General features: G+C 38.0%; 1 protein-coding gene and 1 pseudogene across 4 annotated transcripts; one reads left to right on the plus strand and one right to left on the minus strand.

Annotated features, from left to right (window-relative positions):
- Window positions 1-2,664: 2,664 nt before the first annotated feature.
- LOC113710362 (V-type proton ATPase subunit G 1-like) lies at window positions 2,665-6,090 on the plus strand. Of its 4 annotated transcripts, none has more exons than XM_027233317.2 (4): window positions 2,665-2,819; window positions 4,260-4,371; window positions 5,294-5,394; window positions 5,708-6,090. In XM_027233317.2, exons 2-4 carry the CDS (start codon window positions 4,284-4,286, stop codon window positions 5,849-5,851), a joined length of 333 nt encoding a protein of 110 aa, XP_027089118.1. In that variant the 5' UTR covers window positions 2,665-2,819; window positions 4,260-4,283; the 3' UTR covers window positions 5,852-6,090. The 4 variants fall into 4 exon arrangements, with proteins under 4 accessions (XP_027089118.1, XP_027089121.1, XP_071922056.1 ...); XM_027233320.2 differs by having other exon boundaries at window positions 2,677-2,819; window positions 4,283-4,371; XM_072065955.1 differs by lacking the exon at window positions 2,665-2,819 and adding an exon at window positions 2,834-3,013 and having other exon boundaries at window positions 4,283-4,371.
- A 375-nt stretch (window positions 6,091-6,465) lies between these two features.
- On the minus strand, window positions 6,466-9,281 carry LOC113710363 (uncharacterized; annotated as a pseudogene).
- Window positions 9,282-16,591: the final 7,310 nt, after the last annotated feature.

Consider the following 16,591-nt stretch of genomic DNA (forward strand, 5'->3'; position numbering starts at 1 on the left):
TTATATGCTGGCAGCTTCGAGCGAGCCAAAGAGAAGCAGAAAAATTGATCATCCAGAAAATGAGGACAGAAGAATGGAGCTTTACAAAACATGGTTAACTGGGAATATAGGACCCTATAGAATGCCAAATGACTATCTAATTTTGGGATCTGGGACCGCACGCTAATATTGCAGCCTCAATCTGCCACACACGAGTGGAGGGATGCGACTTTGCTAGGTTGCAGATTGCACGGAATAATTTCGAACCATTGGACGTGCCAATGCATATTTGAACTTCAAGCATCTTCATCCATCGCTAAACACTTGTATGCATTCTACTCAAGACCTCCAAGATTTCAGTTGCAATTTTGCACAAAGGTCGATTTAAATGTCATGCAATAGCTAGCATTTTGATGACACAAAGGATAACTAGAAGTAAAACCACCTCTGGTTCTGAATTGCTATTCCTTCTGCCAAAGCTACAAAACACATAACAGCACCTTGCTAGTTGCTTACTGTCAGCTATGATCTCAAGGCCAATATCCCCGCAAGTCAGACAACTTTAAACCGGCAAATGCAGTTGTTTTATGTCTCATCTGCTTGTCTATAACCACGCATCTCTACTATTTTAATCACACTGTCGTAGCATACGATGTTTAGCTTCACAAGCCCACAAAACGTTTCCGCACATGAAATGATAACTGATCATGCTCTATATAGTTTCTGAAATTCTAATTGACAAGGGCTCTGAACTTCGTCCTGCTGTGTTGTGTTAGAATTAATTATTCCTTTGCATTCAGCATTGCTTCCATCGATGCTTTGTTAGTACCTAAATGGTTTCTCTCTACCACGCAATCACTTTGTAATGCTTCTGAAGCATCCTCACTGTATAAATGACAGACTTCAGATCATTTTTAACAAAGCAGACTTCTGCAAATCTAACAGTCACATTTAGTTAGTTTCCCCATAGAGAATCTGAATATTAGTAGTATTAGCTGGCCATGGAGGGTTTATTTAGGTTCCATCTTTTTTCTACTAGTGGTAGTAACCTTAATAGAACTTAAAGTCCATGCAGATTCTCCGCCACCTCCAATTGATCAAAATGTACCAATATCACCAGCTCCACCAAGTAACTTAACTCCCCCACCACCACCGAGTAACTTCACGCCTCCACCACCTGGTGAGTTTCCTCCTCCTCCCCCCCCCCCCCGGGGGGTTAACTTCGCCCCTCCACCACCTGGCAACTTCACTCCACCGCCATCTGTTGACTTACCTTCTCCTCCACCAGGAAACTTCAGTCCACCTCCCCCAAATAACTCTACTCCACCTCCACCAGGTGACATAAGTCCATCAGCGCCAGCACCACCAGCATCAGAAAGCTCCTCAGAAGGACTAACTGGTGGACAGAAGGCGGGAACAGTAATAGGAGTTTTTGCTGCTGTTGGTGTAATAGGGTGTGCAGCCAGGGTGTGTCGAAGTCGTCGAAGTTATACGAGGAAGTCGCGGTTTGGCTATGAAGCAAGGAGAAATCACCTCTGATCTGAGACTTAATTACGACAAACAAAAGATTTCTCATGCAAGATACTTTGCACTTAAATATATTCATGTTGAAGCTGATTTCTAAAAGTAAAATAAGAATGCTACATAGAATACCTTATCTACAAGTCATAGATGCTTTCTACTACAAGTCATTAGAGAAAAAACGACATGCATAATCTAAATAACCCAGAACCAAAATTGTTTGATTAGATGTAATGAAAATTTGTTCGATTTGCATATGAAATGTGTTTTTTCGTGGAATTTTTTGTTTTTCCAAATAAGTTTAAAAGGCAACGATTACGGCCTCTTGCATTGAGAATCAAAACTCACTTTTTGATCTCTAGAATCCTATCTATCATGATGGGACTATAAACTATTCACAGAGGAAAGTTTACAAACCTAAAGCTGTTGGAGGCACCAATTTGCGCGCTTCACCAAAGAAGTTAAAAGAAAAAAACCAATTCAATAAGGAGAGGTATTGATATAAGTTCGCTTTAAAAGAAAAAAAAAAGTGATTGAAAATCATGATCTCTAAAGATAAACATGAAAATTTTTAAAATTAAGGAGATAAATTATTAATTAGTTTCATGATTTGAGTCATCATATAAGTTAGAGTAAGATTTTGCTATTTATGTATACTTTCTTACCAACTGATAAAACTAAATTAAGGTAGATTCTATCTTAATAGAGAAGGTAAATTTTCAACATCCTGTTGAAAAATAAAAAAGAAAGAAAGAAGTAAATCTTGAATCCCTCACAATCACATTTAGTACTTAGTACATAAAACCTTTCACAAATTTGATTGGAGTTTTTATTTATGCCAAAACTTTCACAAATATGAGTGGATTTTTTTTTTTTTTTGGCACGGTAACATATTAGATAAGTTTTGTTTAATTTCGTTAATTATGATTTTTTTTATGTGTTTGCAAAGAGGAGAGATCGTTGAACTTGATTAGGGGGCCAAAATATTAGTGAAAAGAATCAAACAAACACATTAAAAATGGTCGAATAATTACATACAAACCTCGGATTTGTTAATTTTTGAAATAAGGAAGAAGTTGTCGTAATTAAGGTTGTACTTTTACTTGTCTAAGGAAACTGGTGTGTCACGTAATTGACTCTTTTACAAGGATCCACCCGACTTTTTGGAGTTCAGAACTTCCCCAAAACACATAGGACGTGCGTTCCGGAACAAAAATAAACTCAAGGGCCGTGGTCAGAGTTTAGTAGTGATAAAGTCATAATCTTTGCTACTACTGGATAGATTGATTCATTGTCCTAACTCCCCGTTTCCGCAGCAGGTAAAACAACTTCCCCCCTGCTTCTCCATTTCCATCTCCTTCTCCCTCCCAAATCTTTAACTGCTCGGCGCTTCTTCTTGCTTTCTTCCCTGCTAGATATTTTGGGTCTCTTTTTTTTTTTCCTGGACAGTAGAAGTACCTAATAGTAATTAAGATAGATCGAGATTGTTTTGCTTGGTTTATGATCTGATTCGGTAAGTTTTGGATCTGGATTAAAGGGTTCTTTAAACTTATTTGATGTAGTTGTGTGGCAAAAGAATTTAGTGTCTTGTGGCTTTGAACCTTCATTCTCCTTGATGGTTGTTTAGATAAAGAATTCCCCTTTTTTTTGGGTTCGAGTATTTTTTGAACTGATGAATTTAGGATTATGTTTGTTTGAAGTTAATGAAAAATTTTTGGACTGATGGGTTCTGCTAGAATCTCTCCATCATGTTGAATTGTTTTCTTGGTTGGTCATTTGTCAACCGGATTTGAATTTTTGCTACTGGACATGGTCTGAATACAAGTTTGGAATAGAATAGTTCATTTTGGAGATGTAAAGATGAAATCTTTTTCATGGTTGATTGATAAGTTGTGTGAACTGATCTTTGTAATGTTCTGCTGATCGTTAGGTTGGTTTACTTAATTGGATCTAGTTTACTAGTTTTCAGAAGTTTACCGTGCAAAAATCAATTTAGAGAATAAGGTATTTTACTGATCAGTGGGTTAAATATTGGTTACATCTTGTTAAAATGGTCTCTTTCTTAGATTTCCTTTCTGCTATATGCCTTTTGGCTCCTATAGGACTAGTGGCCGTAGGTTGCATGTGAAACAAAAGATCAACTAGGTCAACCTTGTCCAGATACCACTTTGATGCTGTTTAGCTGATTGGCTGGAGTATGGTAAGAATGTAGTTATCATCTCTGTGAAAAAGATAAGCTGTTTTTGATCCTGCTGATGAGCAAGTGGAAATGAGGATACATACTTGAGTACTTGAATGTTCAATGTCTTGCTTAGGCTGAATGCACTCATAGTCATAGGTGGTTGTTTGTCTACCAGATTTGCTACTGAACGTTGTCTAAATAGTTTTATTGAAGATGTAAGGATGAGATTTTTATCATTGATTTGATTGATAAGTGGCTTTAATGGACTGGTCTTTGTGATGTTGTGATTAGAAGCTTGATAAGAGTTTGATTCAGACAGCACATCTTGAAGCCGGATAATTGTATTTGGTATTTGGAACATGATATATGAACTCGCAGACATTTGTTGGATTCTATAGTGTGGTCAAATAACTGTTGCTTACCAAAAGTAAATGCTGTCTGTCTGTTAGAATCAAATACTGTGTGTACTGTGTAATTCAGCAATCAAGTGTCACAATCAATTTGTTCCGTGAAGCAATTGTATGGCTTTTGCAAGTGTCATATTTGGTCTCTTTAGTTACTTTTTCAATCAATTCAGTTGCTTTCGTCTATCTCTGCAAGTATGGATGCCAACAGAGGCCAGAATGGAATTCAACTGTTATTAGCGGCAGAACAGGAAGCTCAACACATTGTCAATGCTGCTAGAGCTGGTAATACTTTTTGCTTATATTTGAATTTTTTTAATTGTTTTTGCACCTGTAATTACGTGGTATAGACTACATTTGGGTGGTAAACTAAAGAACTTGTGCTCCTTGGGGTGGGGATCCAGTTTATAGATTGAAATAAGAGGCTGAGGAATGCTTTATTGTTCTCCAACTTTTCAATTTCTGGTTGTTTATTTTCTGTTTAGAGATATTATGTAGAGTTAGAAAGTGACGATTACTGTTCAGCTGTATGGTTGAACTGCAAGTGAAATTAATAATACTAAACAAGCATTGCGCATTATGAGGACTAGAAACCCTCTTAGTCTTAGAGTTGGATAATTTGAGGAGAATGGTTGAAAAAGGATGATCTATGATATGTGGGTTGGTAAACTATTCATAAAGAATTAATTGTGTTTGAGACTGGACTTGTCCCAATAGTTATGTAGCGTAGGTATATGAAGCTTTCTCTTTCAATTTTGACAAGGACAAGTCAAACTTAATTACCCGCTGCACATAACTCAGAATTTGGACCTCGAAATTTGATCTGGCTTAGTACATAATATTTTGCCAACAACTTATTGTCACCTTTTGATCCAACTGGTTTACTACAGACTGTGCATCCTGCAAATGACATTGGTTTCATGCTGGGGTTGGATTTTGTCCTTCTGGTTTAAAGTTCCACCCAAAGAATCAGGTTTCAGGAAATCTAGAGAATCTCATCACGTTATTTTTTTGTATCTGTATAACTAGAAGTTGTTGCTGTTGCTATCTGCCTTTGTGATTTCATGTAACTCCATGAGCTAAGAACTTCACGTTGCAAAAGATCTTGATTATTCATGGACAAATTTAGTGTTGCATATGTCAATGTTGCAGGGTCAAATTATCTGCAATTAATTAACAGGTTAGTTTTGTTGTTTTTATTGTTCAGCAAAACAGGCTAGACTAAAACAGGCCAAGGAAGAAGCTGAGAAGGAAATTGCGGAATTCCGTGCACAAATGGAAGCTGAGTTTCAGAGAAAGGTTGCACAGGTAAAAGTTGGGGGAGAAAAGGACTGTAATTGAAACTTTATAGAATGCTATGGGGGTCAAATCACATGAATGCTTAGTGGTTTAAATTATTTGCACTCTGGTTGAAATTGATATATTAACACTATACTTGTATTTCTTTTTCAAGTACTCTGACATACAAAGTAATGATCCAAGCACTTGTGAAGTCTTACTGCTAAGAAATCTTGCTTCTGTTTGAGTTCTCCCTATGATATGTTGTTTTGAAATCTATTTCTTGTTTTTCTACCTCTTAGATAAACTACTTATAAGATTCTATATTGGTGCTATCAAACAGACTAGTGGAGACTCAGGTGCTAATGTGAAACGACTTGAACAAGAAACGGAGGCAAAGATCCATCACCTAAAGAATGAATCTTCCAGAATTTCCCATGATGTTGTTCAGCTGCTTCTGAGGCACGTGACTTCTGTAAAGATTTAAGTTCTTGGTAGCTCATGGGTTTTACTGAAGGCTTTTTCGTCATTTTTTATGGATGTTGTGCTTAGTCAATCAAACGCTTGGTGTCTACTTGTACGTTAGTAATTTATTACCTGTATTTGTTGATTGTGGCCTCTTACCAAATAAAAATGTGATGTTCCTATGGCTATTTGTATCAGTATTTGTTACTTTTGAGGATATACATCAAACAATTGAGTCCAATCAGTTATTGATTTCCTCCAGATCAACTATGCAATCTCTTATTGGTGACATCCTTTGCCAGTAAATGAATAAGTTATTTGGGAGGAAAGAAGAATGATATTTCTGCTTGTTATTATTTTGAAAAAATTGAATAAACCCTTTTGAGAGAGTCAGTTGTTATATGTGTTTCTACTTTAAAGGGCGTGCTATTTTTGCTTGAAATGTTCTGTTAATACTAAATTGTTGTAGCAATGAGTGGTTGTGTGAAAAATCCATGTAGTTTTAAGATATTGACTCCTTTAAATTGACTAAAGACATTTCTGGCTTTTAGATCATGAATCACCGTTTACTATCTGGCATAATATAGCTGTTATGGTACGCCTGTATAAATCAGCATGTTTCTAATGCATTCCGTGTTTACTGGTTTCCCGTTTGTCTCATTGCCCGTCGAGTGTATATAGCAGGGCTTGCAGTTTATCACTATTGTACTGTATATAGGTTTTTTAACAGACTGGTTACAATAACCAGTTGGATCAAGATAAATGCCTCGAAGGTTGTAAGAAAGAAAAAGAAAAAGAAATCAACTAGTAAAATATGCTGTGTTGTTAGTACTGTTCTAGGATTGCAAGATTGACAGATCTTGAAATATTTGCTCTATCAATATTGCACCAGCCAATATTCCTACACAGATAAGTGTTGGCCTGAATCTGGGTCCTGCTATGTGGTCACTGCCTTCACCATTTTTGGAAAGCACGGCCCAAGCCATTGCAGGTGGAAAAACTCCATAGAGCATTGTCATGCAGTAGCCTCCCTGTTCCATATTATTAGCAACTGTTGTATCAGAAAATGATATTGTCACAGAAACAAATGTGAGGATCATACTAGGCGTAATTTGTGGGTTTTACTAACACCAGAAATCCCATCTTGAGAAATTTAGAAAGCAGTAGAAGGAAGGATAAAATGGAGCAGTGGCTTCAGCTGTGAGTTTGTAACATTGAAGACAACAGAACGGAACTTACAGCAATATCTGTTGCAGCAGAAAATGCATCTGGAACTGTTGTTGAAACAAAAAGGGATGGAACAACAACCATTGCTGTCGCCGTGAAGCTTATTTTCTTACTCGTCCACCATTCCATTAAACCAAAGTCTGAATTTGATCTCTCCTGGAGGTATAAACTATATAGCTGATTAGCTTTCAGACTTCTCTGATAAGAGAATCTGAATGGTAATAATGCTAACACAGCATATATAGTGCAGAAAGATAACTACCTTGAGTTTTCGGGTCATGGGTGAGAAGGTTAACAGGCTATTAAGCTGCTCTTTGAAAAATTCTGAAAAGCTAAGAAGGGTGCCAATAAGTGAAGTTCCAATAGCCAGAAGTGAGAAGGCCTCAAACCATAAATGACACCCCTCCCCAGCTTACTCTCTATCAAAACAGTATGTTAGTAGCTTGAGGATTCTAGACGTTCATAATCGAGTATGAAGTTGAAACTAATCCCACAAGAGTCGTGGGATTCATTTGCAAAAAAATAGGTTATAAGAGTTTGGGATAGCAGTTGTTATATCATCCTATTGGATAGTCAATGAACACGTCCAAAAATTGAATGACCTCATAAGAAGTTCAACAGGATCAGCAACTTGATCAACCTGCTCTGACAGCCCAAGTGCTATAGCATCCCAAATAAGCAAAGCTAGTAAAGGGACAATACTGCCAAGCAAAACTGAAGCCCTGATGCGTGAAAGGTCCCCTCCCAGATAAGAACAAAGAACTGCAAAAGAATCCATCCATAAACCAGGAGGCATAGCAATCAACTGTTTGCAATTCTTAGACAAGAACAGGAAACCTTTAATATGTACCAGGAGCAAGGTCATGATAAACCAACGAAAATATGATTACTGGAATGGTTGCCGGAACTTTTTCCCAGTTATCACTCCCTCCAAATCCTGACCACCCACCGAAGGCAACAGCTAAAACCTCAATTGCCACCAGCAGGCCTGATCAACTCTCACGTTGTTAGCAAGCATTCAGCTAAATACTCGGAACTTGAAATTCTCAAATCTCTTCCAGAATAAAAGATGACCCCACTAATGATAATTTAACAACTTGCAAGCTACAAAAATTTCGGCACAAAATTTACCTATCATGGCAATAGTGAGCCATTGATTCACTTGATCAGTGGCTTGTGTCCCACCCACGAAGATGAGTGTGGTGAAGAAGGCAGTGAAGAAGATGCCTGAAATTGATTCTGGAAGATCAATCAAATGGTTAAGGATCTCTCCTGACTTTGCTGTATAGGCGATCATAGAAGTATAACCCAAGAAAACATAGGTAACAGTAGCCAGAGCTCCACCCCATTCTCCCAGTGTCTCCTGAGCCATAGTCCTAATGGAGATGATCCCCCATTCATCCGCTTTTAATCTCATGCTTTTCTTCTTCAGCAGCCTCACATTGACTTCAACGAGCAATAATGCTTCTATTAATAGAAAAACCCAGCATACAGTCATAGATATTGAACTTGGAAAGAACCCCTGCAAATTGAACCACGAAATATAATCTCCTCATCTACCCAACTAATCAGTTTAACAATCTAGCATGAAACATGATTTATTTTAAAGATTCAAGCCAAAAGTAGTGAAGAGTGAAGACTAAAGAGAGAGCTTAAAAGTTACCGCAGGCGATGTTTTCTTTGGGAGGGCAAGAATTCCTGAACCAATACTGGTTCCAATAATCAGAGAAACAGCACCAGCAATACTGCCTTTTTTCTTGGAAATCTTGAGAGGCTCTTCCTGCAAATTTAAGGTGCATTTCCTCCTCCTGGTTGCTAAAAGTCTGAAACTTTGTGCTTGCCTTGCCCCTTCAAAGTGGCTGTAGAGCAGACAAAAAAATAATAATAATTAGGCACAATTTGCACCTAAGTAGGAAACACCCTTCAACCTTCATTCTGTCATTCAAAAAGAGGAAAATGATGAATCTTACATCCTGAATTTCAAGCATATTTGAGTGTTCTCTTGAGGACATATTGCCGCCCACAAGTAACCTGGTCTGCACTGAAGAATCATGGCAGCAGATAGCCAAGGATCCACCCAAGAGGGTGGCAGGAAGGACTCAGGAGGAGTATATGGACGTTGAGGACCTCAATCTGGAAAGCTAGTTCCCCAAGTATCTTGGAGAAAGAATGCCTACGTTAAAACTACTGTCACGTCACTGGAAAGCTAGGCTACGGAAGTTTTCAGCAGACACTAGTGGACCAAAGAGCTCTGGGACTATGCTAGATATTTACGTGCCACAGTTTCGATTATCAACCTGGAAGTCATTTGCAAACTCAGGCTAATTGATTAGAATATAGGTGAAAAAAAAAATATTCAGACACTTGTGGGTCTGACAGGGGTTCTGTATATATCTGTCAGCCCGGCACCTGACACCAAAAAAAAATTTTTTTTTTTTTTAAAGACACATGGGTCAGCCCGGCACCTGACAAAGACTGCAAAAGCTGGCTGCCGGGCAGAGAGTGCCCGGCAGCCAATCAAATTGTTAAAAAAAAAAAAATTCGGCCACATACTGTTTATAAGATGAATGCCGAGTAGATTAGCCATATTATTGGTTCATACCACCGTTATTGGAGCTTCTTAGAGGAAAGATGAGCTGGGTAGAGCAAAGGGTAGCTGTTAGAGCACTAGGACATTTGGCAAGCTATGAAACGACCTTCAAAGCTATAGCGCTTTATGAAGAAGAAGTGGTTAGATTAGCCATGCGTTTGGCTTCTACCTGTGTGAAAAGCTGGCTGCCGGCCTGTTTTTAAAAAAAAAATGCGGCAGAAGAATGCATTTCTGACAATATTCTTCCATTCCACGGAATTAAAGTGGAGGTAAAAATTAAACATTGGTTACATTTCTATGGTGGAAAGTTCACTTTCCTGCGCACAATAAGCAGAAGCAAAGCAGATGTAGAGATGCATAAAGAATAAAGAAGTATATTGGACACTCGAAAAATCAAATTATGCATGGATGAAAAATATTATATATATTAAAATTATAATAAAAGGCTGTTAAAAATTTATTCATTATTTAATATTCAATACTTATATTTGGTAAATTAAAATAATTAATTAAATATTCTATTATATTATAAGTAACTATATATCGTTAAGTCGATTGAATAATATGTAAGCAGTTATTTTATTTGGTATTTCAAGTAGTTGTCTATTAAGTTTTAATTGAAATAAAGATTTTATAATTATTTGAAATTATGCAATAAAAAAATCAATGTAAGATAAACATAAATGTAAGATGAACAAATAAATGTAAGATGAACAAATTGTATGATTGAAATATTTGATTTAATATGCAAGAAAGACAAGAAGAAATGGCAAGAAGTTTTTTAAAAATTAATGTGAGTTCTTTATATTGGTAATCACCTTTATTTGTTATTTTAATCATAATACCTGATTATAACCGATTATAATACCTAATACTATTTACAACTAAAGTTACTATATACTCAAACTAAAATTTTCTATTTCACTAAATTTTCTTTTATATATGATGCACGTTTCATCATTTGTTAAAACAAATTAAATGATAAAACAAATGATAAACAAATGATAAATTTTAACAAATAAATGTTTTCTGAAACCTAAACCCCAAACCCTAAAGAAGAATGCATTTCTGAAACCTAAACCCTGAAACCCTGAACCCTAAACCCTAAACCCTGAACCCTAGACTATACACAGCGTAGAAGTACAAAATAATGTAACCTTAAAGAAGGAACCCTAAAGAAGAATGCATTTCTAAAACCTAAACCCTAAAACCCTAAAAACATCCACGGAATTAAAGCGGAGAGAAGAATTAAACATAGGTTACATTTGTATGGTGGAAAGTTCACTTTTCTGCGCACAATAAGTAGGAGCAATGCAAATGTGGAGACGCACAGAGAAGTATATTGGGCACTGGAAAAAGCTGATTATGCATATATGAAAAATAGTATATATTTGAAAATTACAATAAAAGTCCTCTTAAAAATTTATTCATTATCTAATGTTCAATACTTATATTTGGTAAATTTAAATAGTTAATTAAATATTCTATTATAATATAAGTAACTATATAGCGTTAAGTCGATTGAATAATATGTAAGCAGTTATTTTTTTTGGCATTTCAAGTAGTTGTCTATTAAGTTTCACTTGAAATAAAGATTTTATAATTATTTGAAATTATGCAATAAAAAATCAACATAAGAAGAAAAAATGCATAACATGACATTGTACAATCGTGAATTTAAAAATAGCGATAAGCATTATAATAATAAAAGATTAAATTAACGCTAAATCCCCATATTCAAATATTTGAAATTGTAAAACATGCAATTGAAATGATCATATCAACGGTTGGTACGCCTTTTGCCCTTGCTTTTATCACCTGGTGTTGTAGACGGACAGCAAAATCTTTTAGGCTTTCGTCTGCAACGATCACGAAGAGCATAGGGTCCTACGTCATCCTCCTCATCCGACTCAACTGTCGTACTGCTATCACCATCGTGTTGAGAACGATACGTGACAAAATTTTCCGTTTGACCGTATGTAGTAGTAGATATCGGCTGGATCGACGCAGGTACGGTCATAGTCTGTCCAAGACTGTAATAATCGGGAAGGTCTGAAATGGAAGGAACACCACTCGTTTCGTTCAGAAAATTGAATATTGGATGTAGGTTAGCAGTAGAAGATGAGGCCGCTGCAGTGGCAACGTATCCAAATGGAGGCTCGTTTGACGAGGATGAAAAATGTCCCCCAAATACAGGCAAATATGGAGAGGGCCTGGAATATACACCAAAAGGTGGAAACTGTGGCAAAGGCGTGGCATCTAGAGCAATATGCTGTGAGTGCGGGAACGATGTCACCTGAGGGGTAAAGGCCGATATATTCTGTCCAGGTGACACACCGTGGATGTCTGTCATCGGCACAGACACAGATGTGGTGAATTGATTACTAGTCGGGTTGTAATGCGACTGAGTGCCCCCCTCGGTCATTTGAATGCCCGTCTCCTCAATGACTTCGTCTTGCAACCCATGCCTATGGCGTCGACTTCTACTAGATGATGGTCCACCTTGTGTAGGGACACGTCGCACGCGAGGTTGGATAGGAATTTCTGGTGTCACATGAGGATTATGATCGAAAGAATCATAATCACCAACAACCATGCGATCAAAGCGCTGGAGATATTGCATTGATCCATATGCTCCATCAGCAATTGTTGCAAGACGTGGATGAAATCGACTTCCAGGGTCATCAAGTTCAAGTGCATCATGTGATTGCCGACCAATGCGCTGCATAGTATTCATCTGACATATACAAAATGGGAGAAAACATGATCATCCATTGTCCAAAAGTAAATAAATTAAATTTGGGAGATAGTAGTAATTTACTAAATACTCAAATTGGCCCGAAACTCCATGCAACATTTGTCCAACTTGTGCCTGCTGCTGGATAGGAGGAGTAATATACAGAACGGTGTGATTGTGATACCACTCCAGATAATTATTGGAAGGCTTGAACGTGGTTGTAGGCACACCAGGTACTTGTGCTTCTGCACGCGTATTCCAGTATTCTATCCAATCCCGATGAAAATGAGCCCAATTTCTTCCAAGATAACCGGAAATCTCCAATTGGTGTAAACCTCGATTAGTGTCAACTTCGTCCGGAATTTCCTGCCTCATCCCAAATTGGCGCATGACACGATCTGGACAATGTATTTCGACGATATGCCAGAAAATTAGAGGGACTCTTGCCCGCCATATGCGCTCCCCTCTTCTGCAATAATCAGGTAGACTAGCCAATACGCCATCGCTATACGGCATCCAAATAAACTGCTACCATAACCATAATTTAGATACGATCCAAAATTAAAAATGAGGGACTATAAAATATAATTTATTGATATAGACGTTATACCTGATCCAACCGCAATAAGGCTAGCTGCTCCCGATAAGATGTGCTGGATCGGCTATAAGGATCAACCCCAGTTCGTTCAGCGGCCCATCTACCACCTCTAGGAAAATCCCCAATCCCAGAATATGGGAGTACATCAGGACGAATCACGGGAATTCGCTCCCACGCCCAAAGCTGTACTAACAAGTACGGACCTCCAAATGTGATTGCAGAAACACGTGATGCGTGGCACAATCGTCGGTATAAACACGCCAACGTCGCAGATCCCCATCTGTACTGGCCCATGGCAGCCAAATCACAAACATAGTCTAGGCAACTTAAACTGACGACGTTCTGACACGAATCTGCAAATAGCAATCCACCCAATAGAATTAGGATGTTCATCCGGACATACTGGCGAACCATCTCATCAGAAGCATCTGCAGGCAGTGGGGTACTCAACCGTTGGGATATGGACGATAACTTCAGACGATCGTGGTTGAGCATGTTATCTTCTGGCCAATATCCCAAAAGGTCGTTAACTAACTGTTTGCGGTCTAATGGACTAGGTTTCGTCTGTACTAATGTGACGGGTAGACCATCAACGCTTAGACCCCACAAAACCTCCACATCCTGCAGAGTCACAGTCGCCTCTCCCATAACTGGAAGGTGAAAAGTGTGTGTCTCTTGCCTCCAACGCTCCACAAGTGCATTTATAAGACCATGATCTACTGTGAGATAACCGGCTCGGCGAATGCCATAAAAGCCAGCAGCATCGATGTAGTGCGCAACCCGTTCATCTAAATGTATAAGAGGTTGAAAAAACCTCTTATCACACCGCCGAACATCTAAATCCACACCAGTGCCTTGGAAGATCGCAGTTGACCTATGTTCTGATTGTAGATATAAAACACTGTCATCCAACGGACCGGGATGAGTACGCCTTCGTATTCAAGGAGTAAATCAAATTCATGATGTCCTCATACTTGCGCGGCTGATTTGCCACACCAACAGCGTACATCAGGCTTTTAAGTCTATCAGGCAGCATAAAATATCGTCAGAATAAGTTTAATATATGTTTAATATGTTAGGATGCGGTGAAAAAATATTTAAGGGTTCGGAGACAATTTACCTCTCATTCTTGAATTTTTGTGTGAAATTGCTCCGAATATGAATCAAACAAAATCGGTGCACCCCTAATAGCTCCTGCCACTCTTCGAGTGTACGCATTGCGTTTATAATGCCATGGTGACGATCAGAAATAATACATATATTTTGCACATCACCACACACGTGAATGCGTAACAGTCTCATGAACCAAGACCAACTCCGATTATTCTCCTCAGCAACTAGGGCATATGCCAAGGGAAACATTGAATTGTCAGCATCAAACCCTATGGCGACAAGAAGTTTTCCCCGATAAGACCCTTTCAAAAAGGTACCATCCACGCATATCACCGATTTTAGATAGCGGAAAGCTTGGATGGCTGGAGCAAATGCCCAAAATATATAATCAAAAATTATTGCAGAGGGGGTACTTAATGGATGATGATCCCACACAACTACCGTCCCTGGATTCGACCGTTGTAACTCCTCAATATATGTCGGCAGTTGCGATATGGATGTCGGCCAGTCCCCATATAACATATCAATGGCACGGCGTCTAGCGTACCAAGCCTTCTTATATGACACATCGCAATGAAACTCTTGTTTCACCGATGCCTGAATTTCCTTGATTTTGTACACCGGACCATTCATAATATGGGGAATAATGTGCTCGGCAATTATGTCACTACTCAATCCACGGTGATCGTTACTATAGCAAACACGGATGCAAGTATGTGCGTCAGCAAGTATGACAATCATTCACATGTTGTGCGAGCTCCGTAAGGTTGCACGAAGCTGCCAATTACAAGGGGGGACGGAGTTACGAGCCCGACAACGAACATACCAAGTCGTTGGCGTGCTCTCACGAACTCTGAACTCCCTGTTCTCCTTGATGGACCACAACTTTACAGCTCGTTGGACATGCTCCTTTGATTCAAAAAGATGGCCCAATTCTAAATCTCTGGTGTGTTCGTTCCACATTCTTAACTTCTCCACTCGCCCAGCATCAAGGGGGTCAAAATTCAATGCAGCGTCAATACCAGCTTCATAACGCAGTTGTGGACCCTCACTATTTATCCAAGGAGCACCATGATCCATGTCATCATGGGCCATAAATGTGCCCTCTAGAAACCCTGCTTGACTATCAGTATGATGTTCGTGGTTCTCATCATCGGAACCACTAAGATTGGGCTCCGATTCGGAGTCCATGTCAACATCTACAAACTGATCGTCAGTAGATGGCTGTGCATCAAACATTGGTGCCGATTCATTATCCGCACCTCGAGAATGAATGGTTGAGGTGTGAATTATCGGTCGAGCACCTGTACATGGAGGATCATTATTCGTCCGCCGACCAGTACCCCTTCTTCGCCCTCTATGCCTTTGTTCGACATCTGCTCCAGCTAGTTGGGTCATTTGACTCTCAAAATGGCCGACTGGCTGGAATAAAGATATATGTTCGGAACTGCTACCGCCTCGCTCAAGATTACCACTTATAATTTGTAAAATATCGGTACCATGTTCTTCTAAACCCAATAGCTTCTCGACCTCCACATATATTTTGGTTGCAAGTCTACTACCAGATTGTAAGTAGTACAGACCAGCAACTCCATTGTCATTTACCAAAGGCATTGCACCAAACTTGCCATTTTGGAGACAACTCCGATATATCAAACTAATCTTATAGTTGTTCCGATCTAAACCCATACTAGTGTATATTCTGTCTACCAATTCATCATAACCCACCACCTCTGTCAGGAACAACGCATTTTTCGGTATAGGATGATCATATGAAATTGACCCCTTTTTGTATATAATTTTTCATCCCCAATATAATTGTATCACCAGGCAATTATCACTTGACATGTTATACCTATTACGGACGAGTGTTGATAACATTGTAAAATCGCATTGATAAGCTTATTTGAATAATCAATTAATTGATCGAATCAAATGTGTATAATTTATAACAAATAAATAAATAATTATGAGTCCATAATTGTAACAAATAATAACCAATAATATAACAAATAACAACAAAAAATGCATTATAATTAAATAATTCAACCATTTATAACAAATAAACGTATCATTTAATAAATAGCAAAGTAAACCTAATTAACCACCTTAATTACTACATTTAGTTATAAAAATTTTACCTTATGCTAAGTCTATCATGCACCTACATTTCATATTGGGTCAATTAAATATGAAATTCTAATCAAATATCTTACTAATATTAAAAACCCTATTTTAAAATGATTTTATGCTAATTACATTATGTTTATGCATTTAATGTATTAAATGTAGCAATTTTTCCAAATACTTGAATTATCCCCACTAAATAGCTATCATAATCAAAACTCAATACATGCCTCGACAAATAAATCTAAGTTCATTTAATCGACCTCTTAAAATTAATTAATTACAAAAGAGTGAGAGGTCCTAATTTAACTAATTAAACCACAAAACTACTTAATCTAATCAGATACTAAATAGCACAAGCTAATTATCA

Source organism: Coffea arabica, chromosome 9e (genome assembly GCF_036785885.1).
Source record: "Coffea arabica cultivar ET-39 chromosome 9e, Coffea Arabica ET-39 HiFi, whole genome shotgun sequence".
Classification (NCBI taxonomy): domain Eukaryota; kingdom Viridiplantae; phylum Streptophyta; class Magnoliopsida; order Gentianales; family Rubiaceae; genus Coffea; species Coffea arabica.